The sequence below is a fragment of the Diceros bicornis genome, chromosome 32 (assembly GCF_020826845.1).
Source record: "Diceros bicornis minor isolate mBicDic1 chromosome 32, mDicBic1.mat.cur, whole genome shotgun sequence".
Taxonomy (NCBI): domain Eukaryota; kingdom Metazoa; phylum Chordata; class Mammalia; order Perissodactyla; family Rhinocerotidae; genus Diceros; species Diceros bicornis.
Window position 1 is genome coordinate 2,065,594 of NC_080771.1, and position 12,444 is coordinate 2,078,037.

Genomic DNA, 12,444 nt, shown 5'->3' on the forward strand with positions numbered 1-12,444 from the left:
TGCAAGTCTATTTACTTGAAGGACAATCCAATATTTGAATGTCAAAAGCTGTATCTGAACAGCAGGACTGACTACATAATTTGTGGGGCCCAGTGCAAAATGATTAAGAATTTCAAGATGTTGACAGCAGAGCATTCAAACAAGCCTGGGGCCCTTCTGGGTACCGGGCCCTGAGAGGCGCTAGTCATACCCATGTTGCTGGCCCTGATGTTCACTTTCTTTCTCTTTCAAAATATGCCCAATGACCATTACCCTCCCCCACGCCCAAGGCACACGGATGTTCTGGGAGCGAGTCACGTACTCAAAGGCAAAAACAAAAAGCATGTTAGTAGTTTTTTAGATGCCTTGGTTATTTAAGATTCCTAAAGTGTGCCCTCCCCTGAGTCTGAAAACCAAGAGTCAGAGAGTGGCAAAATCGCATTCTTTCACTCCTTTACCTGTCTGTTCATCATTTATGTATTGGTCCCTGCTGTCCTCCCAGCACTGTCCCTGTCCCCGCTGTGAGCGAAGCAGACAGGCCCTGTCCTCGTGAGGATCTCTGTTTAGTGCAGGAACTGAACTCTAAACCAGTAATGGTGCACAGAAATGTACAATTACAAACTGGGGTAAGGGAATAAGCGTGTGTATGAGCAGGCCTTGGAGATGTCAAGGGAGACTGACCTGGCCCCAGGCTGTGGGGCTGGGAGTGGATGGTTAGAGATGGTTTACCCTAAGTGATCTTGGGCTGAGGCCTGAGCAGATGTTTATAAAGAGGGAGCCAAGTCCATTCCAGGCAGAGGGAAGAGCAGGTGCTGTGACAATGGCCCAACCCTCTGCGTGGCCCTGGCACAATCCCTGCAGGGTGATGTCCGCCCTCCTGGCTGCTCAGAGCTGGATCTAAGCTGCTCCTTCCTGCTGCCTTTTCAGATTCTCTGATTCTGGGAACAAAGAATTGGCAGGACAACTGAAAATGACCAGGAGGAGGATGTACTGGGTTCCCAGCTCTTCTGGTGGCCTCGTGAATCTCGGCGTGGACGTAGGCGATGGCGTGCCTTCAGGACTTAGCTGTGTAAGTAGATCTGCTTTGCATCACAGCACCAGGGAACTGAGGTGACAGGCTCTTCACGATGGCCATAAATTAGGTCAAGCATTTTGTCCCATGTTTATTTAACCTTGATTTTTTTTAACGGTCCTCAGGCTTCCACAATTAGTTGAATCATACTCTTTTGTCAGGACACACCTTCACTGTTCCTATCTCTAGCTACCTATCTTTCTATCCCTTTCTCTCTCTCATCCTTTAACTATTTTTCTATGTGTTTACTTATAATAACATAATCAGCAACTGTAAACCCATCAGCTCACCAGCTTGGGCCTTGACAATCACTTCCAGCCTTGGTCTTCCTCCATCCCATTCCCTAACTCTCTCCACCTGAAGTAACCACTGTCTCAAGTCTTTTCCCATTGATCTCTTGCTATGCTTATAACGTAGTGGTATTTATTCTACATGATGTCCTAGAAATGATATGTTTTTGTTTTAGTTGTTTCCCATTTTATCAAAAGGGTAACCTGTAATGTTTTGGGATTTACAGTTTTAATTATTGATTTCTTTGTAGTAGTTTTACGTCACAGTGTGACTTTCTCACACTCTGTGAGTGACTAAGGATAGCACCCTTTATTTCTTGTCTATGGTGTTTATTGCCAGACAAAACCCCAGGGACGTGGAGTGACCTGCCCTGTGTCACCCAGTGAATAGAGGGCAGGGCCAGGGCTGGGACCCAGTTGTCTGGACTCTTGGCCCAGTGCTCATTCCCTGCTGGGCAACTTTTCTTTTATTTATTTATTTTTTAATGAGGTATAATTGACATATAACATAAAGTTTTGGGTGTATAACAATGATTCGATATTTGAATATATTGCAGAAAGATCACCACAATAAGCCTCATTAACATCCATCACCACACATATTTACCAATTTATTTCTTGTGATGAGAAATTTTAAGATCTACTCTCTTAGCAACTTTCAAATATACAATACAGTGTTATTAACTACAGTCACCAGGCTGCACATTACATCCCCATGACTTACTTATTTTATAACTGGAAGTTTGTACCTTTGACCCCCTTCACCCATTTCATGGACCCCCACCTCTGGCGACCACCCCAGCTCTGTTCTCTTGTCTGTGAGCTCTTTTGTTGTGTTTAGATTCCACATGTAAGTGAGATCATACAAGTATTTGCCTTTCTCTGTCTGACTCTGGCAGCCTTTCTTCAGGAAGCTGGGTGTGGGCAGATCCATCTTCCTTAGGTGGCTGGCCCAGCACTCCCTCAGGACACTGTCCCTGAGGTCTGGAACTGATGCGCTGTTGGTTTTTCTTTCCCAAGAAACCTTACACTCTTGAAGACGGCCCCTGCAGCCAGCAGGAGAGGAATCCTGAGGCACCGGGCAGGGCGGAGGTCCTCCCTTGGGGGAAGTACGACGCTGCCTGGAGAACCATGATTCCCTTCCGTCCCAAGCCAAAGTGAGTGCTGAGGGGGCCATGAGGGGCACTACCCACCAGGGCAATGATCCTCGGACCCTCACACCTAGACCCCTCCCTAAGGTTACACAACCATGTCCAGACACACTCATGTCACCCCCCAGTGTGGAAGACCTGCAGAGCAGCCTGAGGCACATGAGGGAGGCACAGTCAGCACTTCATTCATTCATTCAGCAAGGGTTCACTGAACACCTGCGTGTGCCAGGCACGGTGCTAGAGCGCAGGGGAATAGCAGCGAGCAAGACAGACAAGATCCTTGCCCATCGTGGACCTCACATGGGGCAGAGAGACAACAGGCAAGTAAACTCATAAATACACGTTTGATTACAAGCTGTCTGAGGATGGTGCTATGGAGAAGTATGGGGGTGCAGAGGGACTGTGGAACAGTGGCAGCTTGATACCGTCTGAGTGGTATTTTAGCTGAGACCTGGAGGATGAAGAGATTTCACTAGGCAAGAGAAAGGGAAGAATGATCTGGGTGGACGGAACACAATGTGAAAATGCCTGACCTTGGGGTGGAAGAAACACAGCGTGATATGTTTAGGAACTGAGAAGGAGGCCAGTGTCGCTGGGGAGTCATGTGCGATAATGGGCGTGGCACGAGATGAGGCTGCAGCGGCAGGCACACGCAGAGTTCATGCACGTCCCCACAGGCCACATTAAGGATGGTGGTCTTCATTCTAAGAGAAATGGGGAGCCAAGAAAGGCTAAATGCCCTGTGATCTATCAACAAACTGCATTTGTTGACCTGTTTTCAAGTCTGAGCTCCTGTCAGTACTAGCTACATTGTTCCCCTGAATTGATCTCATCTCCACCGAGATCAGAGAACCGTGGTAGCTTAGTTCACCGGGGCAACCTCATCTCAGAGAGATGCAGTGTCTCCGTTGGGCCTCTGGAATCCTGGCACCAGCTCATAGATTGTCGCCCCCTCCTTGGCGATCACAGGTGGCCCCACGTTCCTGGTGCAGTGTCTCACCCTCCCTTCAGTCCCTTCTCTCTCCAACATCTCTGGCAGAGGCATGGCCAGCCTTGCCCAGAATGCACAGCCATGGGTGCTGGTGGGTTGTGAGGAGATAACGGTCCGGAGAGTCGAGCAAAGAGGCCATGGCCCAAAACCACACAACATCCCACGAGTTTGGCATTTTTCTCTTCTCATCTTTCTCCCCAAATCATTTTTTAAATTGAATATTCTTCGTATTGAAACACATAGCAACAAAGGCAATTTTGAAAAATAAAGTAGAAATTACACAGAATCCCAACACCCCAATGCAATAACTATATGTGAATCCTTCCCAGAGATATGACCTTATCATTCTTACTTATTTAATTTCTATTCCATTTTTATTGTTTTTGTGAAAGTTACATGAAAACAACAGAAAAATTGAACCAATGAGGATCTCTTTTCCTGTTCCTTTGCCAATTCTAATCCCTTCTTCAAGGTCAACCACTATTAACAATTTGATATAAATTCTTACATAACTTGATATAACAATTTGATATATATATTACATATATATATTGTTTTGTCTGCCTTCCCTTATGTCTTCCTTTTTTATATAAATAAAAATACACTGAATTTCTTAATCTGCAAATGATTATTTTTCTTGCTTAATACCCTTAGAGCTCTTTCCATGTTCTATGTATAGATCAAACCTAATTTTAGCCACTTCTGCATTGTTTTCCACCTTATGGATTTACTATACTTTTTTCTTTCTTTTTAAAGAATTACCCTATTGATGGGTATTTTTGTTGTTTCTGCTTTTTAACTATCACAAATAATAGAGTCATGAAAAATAGTTTTTTGTACATCCAGGCGACGACACTGCGGCTCTTACCTAGTTATAATTCATGCCTTCAAAGTCTTGCCCTGGACTTATTTTCCATCTCTAGAGCCTAGATCACAGGGGTGACCACATGGCCTGGGACTTCTCTCCTAGGTTTCCTGCCCCTCAGCCCCTGGATGATGCTGGCCTGTTCTCCTACCTCACATTGTCATGGCTCACCCCACTTATGATCCGAGGTTTACAGAAACGCTTAGACGAGAACACCATCCCCCAGCTGTCAGTGCATGATGCCTCAGCCAAAAATGCCGAAAGGTAAAGTCATGTTGGGCAAGCCCCTGGGTTGGTTAAAGACCACGTCTTGAGGGGATGGTGACCAGAGATGCTTGAGACAAGTGGGGGTCCATCCTCTCAACCAGAGAATATCGTTTCTTCATTTGTAGCCAGACGCCTCACTCTAGTCTGGAGGTTCTCAGCCTGGGGTTCACGAATCTCCTGAAATGGTTTGCATATTTTATTTGTATGGCCTGGAGATCTTTTTGTGGAGCAGGAATTCACTTGTTTTATCAGATTTCCCTTAGGTCACAGGACCCCCCCCAAGATAGTTAGAAATTACTGCTTCTAATCCCTTTTGCTTTTTCTTCTGGATCAGGCATTTCTCTGTGTCACTGATCATTAAATTTTGGTTTAGTGGCCCCGTCACTTAATCCTTGAGCAACCACTAACTAGTTGTGTGATTACATTTCCTGTACCACCCACCGCACAAGGGAATATGAGGGTCAAATGAGGAAAAAGATGAAAAGTGACTTGAAATGTCCTCTACTCATGATCCTACCTCTAGCTACTCCTTGAGAGCCACCAGCTGTAGAGTCGCATTTTCCAAATGTGTTCCAGGAAATGGTCGTCCCATAAGAACCTCCCTGAAAAGAGCATTCAATGGTCAGAGGAGTTCGTGAATTGTTGCAAGCTATAGCCAGGTCTCAGAGATTTACAAAATGATTAGTGTATTTAAGGCACTGAGAAAACAGAAACTGCTTAAACTTTGACCCATTGCTTCTCAGACTTGTTCAGTAAAAAAGAAAAAAAAAAAGAAAGCTTCCAGGGAGCACCTCTTGGATAATGCCAGATTTCAGTCAGAATCTTACCTCTTAGCAGCTAGAATGTCAGACAAGTTACTTACACTTTCAGGGCCTTGTGTCTTTATGTATAAAATAGAGGATCATAAAATTCATCTCATGGTCCCACATAGGATTATTGTAAGAATCAAAAAAGTGATAAATTCAGTTTAAAGCACCCGGAAAAATGCCCGGTACATGACAGGCAACCAGTTAACTGTTAATTGGCTTGTCTGTCCCTAACCATTCTGAGTACAACATCTGAGTTACTTCCATTCATCTCCAGCTCACTGGCGCTCCCTTTCTGATTCTATAACTCACCATGTCTGTCCACCAACACCTTTGCAGTCACTGCATTTTCGCATGATTATTTGAAAAAATAACTATCCATGCATTCACACCTTTGAGGGGTTTCTTTCTGTATGTTCACCATTTAACAGGCAGAGTTCTGGGGCGCATCGTCCCTAATCCTTCAGAAGAGCTGCTTTGGCTTCTGTAAGGATCTGCTGACAAGCTGCCAACCATCATCACCACCACCACTGTCAGCAGCAGCAGCAGCATCACCATCATCACCACCATCATCTTCATCATCATTACCCTCGTAATTCCTCGCATTTTTTATTGTTCTACAGCAACAGAGCATTTCCCCATCCATTATCTCCCGTGACCATCATGATAGGGTTATGAAATAAACAGGGCAGATATTATTTCCCCATTTTCCAAGTGAAGAAACTTAGGACTAAGAAAAGTGAAATAATGTTCTCTGAGTCATATAGTTAATGAGTGGAGGAGGTGCAATTTGAAACTAAGTCTTTCTGAGTCTGGTAATCATGGCCAGAAATTGACAGAGTTGCTAGGAGAGCCGTGGGCAGGCTATGGAAAACTTGGATTCGTTTAGTCAAGGGAGAGCCAACTCTGGAGCTTGTTGTCTCTGTGGACTGTGTTATGTGGGGGTAGGGCTGGAATGAGAGGTGACCCCATGGTTTGCCCTGAGTCATATCATCCATAAGCAATAAAATCCTCTAACACATACAGGTGTCATGAGGACATTTCTGCTTTTCTGAGCTAGGGACCAGAGCCCCCAGTTGTCTGGTGCACCTTCCTGGACACTGGATGGGGTAATTGTTTTATAACTCAAGAAGGAAGAAGAAGCCTAGACTTGATAGCAGATAAGGGGAAGTAGGACAGAAAGTTTCTCGTGGTATTTATTCCCTTCTGGTTTTAGGCTGGGCATGAGTGTCCATGGCTGGAGAGGTAAAAGGTTGAAAGGGCTAGAACTGCTTGCCATGAGCAACTTGGTGAGATTCTGGGCAGAGGATGAGACCCAGAAGCTGATAGAGCTGTCTGAGAACAGGCACAAGCTGTGCTGCTGTCAGGGCCTGGGGACAAAGGGTGGCCCGTTTTGTCCACCGTGCTCTTGCTCTGTAAGGCGTAGAAGCTTGAGGAGAACCTGGAGTCCCTTGGCATTGTCCTTGATGGTCTCATCAAGGGCAGTGGTAACCGCTTTCCAGACAGTGGACCCGGACATATGGCAGCAGGAGCCAGGAAGTAAATGGGCAGATGCCAACATGGGGACTGCTGCTGACAGACCGGCCTGTGGAGGCATAGGGGGCATCCAAGGCCGGATTAGATTCTGGACGCCCTAAGCACCACAGTGACTATTGTCCAGTCACCTGCTCCAGCCTCAGATATAATTAAATAAAAAATAAGTATAAGAAAGTCAGAAAATTTTAATTTTTTAATAACTTCTTTGATACTTTTTTGAAATATTGTATATCAAACGTTTTTCCAAAAGAAATGGTTTTGGCATTCCTGTTATGCTGGTGTAACACAATCATCCTAGGATTCATTAGCTTGGAATGCCAAAATAAGGATACACTTTCTGTTGGGTGATCCAACATAGGGGCACCCTTTTGGGGACTTTGAAATAAATCAGAGCAGTTTTTGGAGGCCAGAGTTCTGAGCTTTATGAATCATAATTTGTGAATAAAAAGGAAAAATGATGTTATTCAAAGTCCTAGGCTACTTCCTCAACTAATTGTATTTCAGGAGAACAAAATAGTTGATGAGAGATACTTATTTTTTACAGAAAAATTCAAGCTACTAAATATAGAAGCAATCATAGAATTAGAAAAATCACCATTGTGCCAGCCCTAATGGAAGTGGATCTAGGCAATGGTCGTCAATGATGGGAAACTTGGCAATGAATGAATCAGGCTGACACACCTTAACCCACTGATCCACGTCAGCATTACTAAAAGTTGGACCAGACAGGGTGTGTCTTGTGACGTGATGCAAAAGGAAGAACACTACATCACCTGTTAAATATTTTTGCCAACTGACTTGAGTTGTGAATTTCATTCAGCCTCTAGTTCTACCTGGCGTTTAATAGGAAATACAGAGGATAGAAGATTATGTTAGTCAACACCACAGGGACGCAGGCAGTCAAATCTAGAAAGTGGGAAACTCTACAGGATAAAGAACTCAGTTTCTTCAAGAAGTAAATGGCAGAAAATGCAGAGGAGGGGAAACTTATAGATTAAAATGCGAGCAAGAGGTCTATCAGATTTGTCTTTTAATGTAGTGTGTGGACCCTGTTTGGATCTTGATTTAGGCAAACCAACTATAAAAACGTATATTTAAATAATTAGAGAAATTTGAATACAGGCTGGATATTAAATGCCAAGACGGAATTATTGTCCCGATATTATTAATATACAACAATTAATAGTTATTAATTAATAACTATCATTATTATGGTTTCTTTTTAAAAAGCCCTATGTGGAAGAGATACATTCTGAAGCATTTATAGAGAAAATGATACGTCTGGAATTTGCTTGAAATACTCCAGCACAAAAGAAAAACAGAAGAGGGGAGGAGAGATGAAATGAAAATCTCGAATGTTGATCATTCTTGAAGTTGGGGAATGGGTATTTGGGGAGATTCCCTATACTGTTCTCTCTACTTTTGTTATGTTTGAAAATTCCTGTCATGAACCTCCTAGACTAGCAAGCCCTGGGACATTTGGGCGACACACGCAAAGAGATTTCATTTGGCTCAATTTTCCTCTTTCCAAGGCTTTGCCTCCTTTGGGAAGAAGAATTCTCAAGGCATGGGATTGAGAAAGCTTCAGTGCTTCGAGTGATGCTGAGATTCCAGCGAACAAGGGTTATTTTCAATTTGATCCTCGGCTGCTGCCTCTGTGTCGCAAGTGTGCTAGGCCCAGTAAGTGGCGGGCTTGGTGAGGTTTGGGGGACTCCACGCTTTAGGGATTAGCATGTTCAAGTCCATGCCAGGAATTGCTCAAAAATGAAGACCGTTTTAGGACATTGGAGCTAGGAATGGGAGTGTGAGTTCTGCAGCCACTGCCTGGGCTCAAACCTTGGCCCTGCTGCTTAATTGCTGGGTGACTTTGGGCAATTTGTTCACCTCCTATGTGCCTTAGTTTCATCAAGGAACCCCCAGACACCTTCTGCGGTAGACCTCATAGAACAGTCATATGTAAAATGGAGAGCATGACGCTACCTGCCTCAGAGGGTGACACTAAATGAGATCAGTATATAAAGCCCTTAGAGCTGGGCCTGGCTCAGTACATGCTAGCTGCTTTCAGCAATGGCGGAGCAGCCTGGGGAATGTGGGGGGAGGAACTAATGGTCTCCTCCAGGGCTCAAGGTTGAGATGAATTGGCTCTGACTATTTCCTGTCCTCCAGTTCCTCAGCCCAAGACTCTGACTGTGGAGAGGGAATCTGATTGCCCCAGCTGGGGTCACAGTCTCACCGGCTGGCCAGCAGAGGGTGGGCCACTTTGGTTGACAATCCAGCCTAGACTACATGCAGTGGGGCAGGTGATAGTCTCCCCAGGAGAAAACCGAGGTGCTGTTACCAGCTAAGGGAGCATGGATGCGGGTCAGGAAGAAACAACAGCTGATGACACCACGGAGACAAGTTCCCTGGGTGACCGTTAGTGTGCTGGATATTCTCCATTTGCCCCTCCAGTCCACTCCCCGCCATTGTCCACCCTGCCCTGTGCCCCTGTGTGTGGCCTGTGTGGATCACATTAATGGGGTCCCCCTGCCCTGTGGCCTCTGGTTGGGTTGGACCAGTGGGAGACACCAACAGGAGACTGGAGGGAAGGAACAAGTGAGGGCAGGGTGTGTAATCCTCTGGCACCTGCCTCCCTGTCACTGGAGGTCAGCCAGCAGACTCTTGTGAGGAGCCCTGTCTGCATGACTCTCTCCTTCTGGGTTCCAGTAACCTCACCCTCCCATCTCCCCTTAGGTCTGGGGAGGGAACAGTTCCCTGCTGTCACTAGCTCCATGGTGATCCACCATCCCTGGTTGGATTTCCTAACTCGACCCACACTTTGTAAATAGTCACTTTATTAACTCCTGAAATGCCCCATGCGTGTGTGTCTTCTGGTTCCTGTCAGGACCAGCCACGAGGTGGCGGAGCTGGGATTCAGATCTGGGTCAGTGTGACCTCTGAGTCCCCTCCAACTGGACTGTGTCCTTCCTGAAGGCAGGATTGTGCTTGAGTCAGTTTTAACCATTCAACAAGCCCCCGACGTTGACCCGAGCACCTCCCACAGCCCACGTTTGAGATTTGTTGCCTGAAAGAAGGACTGGGAGGCCTGAATGATCCAAACTCCTGCTTCCTTTTAGATGCTGCTTATACCAAACATCCTGGAATATTCCGAAGAGCAGTCAGGGAACATTGGCTATGGAGTGGGACTCTGCTTTGCCCTGTTTCTCACCGAGTGTCTGAAGTCTGTGAGTCTGAGCTCATGTTGGGTCCTCAACCAGCGCACAGGCGTCAGGTTTCGTACAGCCGTTTTCTCCTTTGCCTTCGAGAAGCTAATGCAATTTAAGTCTCTAACACACATCACCACGGGAGAGGTGAGTGACTGGGACTGCCCACCGAGGCCATCCTTCCCTGCTCCTCCTCCAGACATCACTGTCCTGGGACCAAGGGAGGGAGAAAAGTGAGTTAGGAGAGGAGGAAGACAGAGAAAGGCAGCAGTTCCACAGCTAGTAAATGACAGGTCTGGGACATGAACTTGACCCTTTGCTCCAGGACCCAATGTTACCTAATACTTCTTGTGTGGAGGCTGTAACCCTTCCCCACCAGTGGACATTTAGGATGTTTGTGGGGTTTTGCTGCTAGTAGCAGTGCTGCAGTGAACTCCTTGCATGTGCCTCCTCCAGCTCGTGTGAATGTTTCTCCAGCGAGGAATGAAAGTGCCAGTTCATGGGGTCATGCAATTATTAATTTTAAAAGATGCTGTTAAGTTGCCCTCCAAAGTGGCTATAGCATGATGTGCTCCCTCTTACACTTTAACTTTGTTAAAGGCTCGGCCTGGCACATGTTGGGAACTGGAGGAGATCAGGTTCAAGTTAAAAGGAAATCACTTAAGGGATTCAGATTGGTCATCCTAAAAGACATCAGTGAACTGCTTCCTCAAATATTTCCTGATTGGGAATGTCGACTTTTATGTAACACTGAACTAGGCAGTTTATGTTTGGGAGCGGGGAAGTGGGCCAAAGAGTCGACAGGAAAAAACAGAAAGGAGAAGGAGAAGGAAAAAAGACTCAGCTCCCATGTGAAAAATTCAGTTATGACTAATAGTAGTAGAATGAATAGAAGAGGATAGAATTAAATGGCATATGATAGAATAGAAGACCAGACGCCACCCTCTGGGATCTGGATGTTGGTAGCAACAGCAATAATATAGTAAAACAGAACTTTTGTTGAGCACAGTCTACATGTGCAGATATTGTATATCCCATGGCCATTCTCACAACAACCAGACAAAGTAGGTATCATGATTCCAGCTTTTCAGGGGGAGAAGCGGAGGCTCAGAGTGGCAAAGTAAGTTGTCCAAGGTCACACAGCTAGTTACAGGAGAGGTGTGCACCTGGTGTGTCTGTCTCTGCTGTACCACCCTGCCTTTCAAGCCCTCCTGCAAGGAGAAGGCATGGCGAGGCACCTGCCACGTGCACGTGTGGCCCCTTCCGGGCACCTGGAGAGCTGACCTCTGCCCACGGGCTTGCTGTCTTGCAGGCCATCAACTTCTTCGCCAGCGACATAAACTACCTGTTTGAAGGGACGTACTACGGCCCCCTGATCTTGCTCGCCTGTTTATTGCTGATTGCCTGCAGTGTCACCTCCTACCTCATTCTTGGACCCACTGCACTCATTGCCACTGTTTGCTATCTCCTGATCTTACCGCTGGAGGTAACGTCTTTCTTTGCTGCCTGTTTGATGCTGGCCGTCCCCCAGAACTCCCGGGGCTCTGGCATCTGGGTACTTCTGAGTGGGAGGGGTGACGCATTGACTGTTCGTTCCATTGTGGTTGAGATTCAGCCTCAGTTCCTAGCTCCAAGGCTTCTCTGGATACGACGTTGGCTGAGTACATAAGAGGTGACTCTGACTGGTGTGCGAGGTCCGCCTCGTAGGCTTCTGTGAGGGAGTATCTGCTTCACAGACTTCCCTCAGAAGGCATCCTCTGTGGGAGGGTTTTGCTGCTTCTCTTCCGCCCAGACAGGGCTGATGTAATACTGCAGACAGCATTTAACATCTGGCTGAGCACAGGATAACGGGAGAAGCGAAGCAAATTGGCTGCCAAAGATTCAGGTGAAATAAATTGTGCAAAACAGGAAGGGACTCTTGGGTTAAGCGTGCTCGGAATTATCGCGTGTTTTCCTCCCTCAGCATGGGTACTGTGATCCAAAGCTGATTGTAGTAGAGGGTTTAGGGCTCCCGAAGGCAGAGGAATCACAGCTGCAGCCTGGCTTGGGACCCAGGAGAGAAAGGCCCCCAGGCTGTGGGCGGCAGGTGTCCAACCCGATGGCCTGGAGAGGCTTCCACTGGAAAACCTTCAGCGGGGCCCTGGATCCCAGAGTCACGAGGGACTCAAACAGTGCAGGATTCAACCCAGGTATTCAGTCCCATCTGGAGGTGGCCTAGGAAATACTCCGAGTTGTCCTGCTCAGGCCAGGCTGCACTCTCCGGCCCTTGTCAAAAGGAGCTCTT

The 12,444-nt window shown here is 46.4% G+C and overlaps 1 protein-coding gene across 1 annotated transcript in view; it reads left to right on the top strand.

Moving 5' to 3' along the window:
- The first annotated feature begins 766 nt into the window (after positions 1-766).
- ABCC11 (ATP binding cassette subfamily C member 11) overlaps positions 767-12,444 on the top strand; it is a 70,878-nt gene continuing 59,200 nt past the window's right edge. The window contains exons 1-6 of the mRNA XM_058527762.1: positions 767-1,048; positions 2,362-2,498; positions 4,454-4,612; positions 8,490-8,637; positions 10,074-10,307; positions 11,473-11,646. Of these exons, the coding sequence (XP_058383745.1) occupies positions 950-1,048; positions 2,362-2,498; positions 4,454-4,612; positions 8,490-8,637; positions 10,074-10,307; positions 11,473-11,646 (951 nt within the window). The 5' untranslated portion in view covers positions 767-949. The remainder of the gene's footprint in view (positions 1,049-2,361; positions 2,499-4,453; positions 4,613-8,489; positions 8,638-10,073; positions 10,308-11,472; positions 11,647-12,444) is intronic.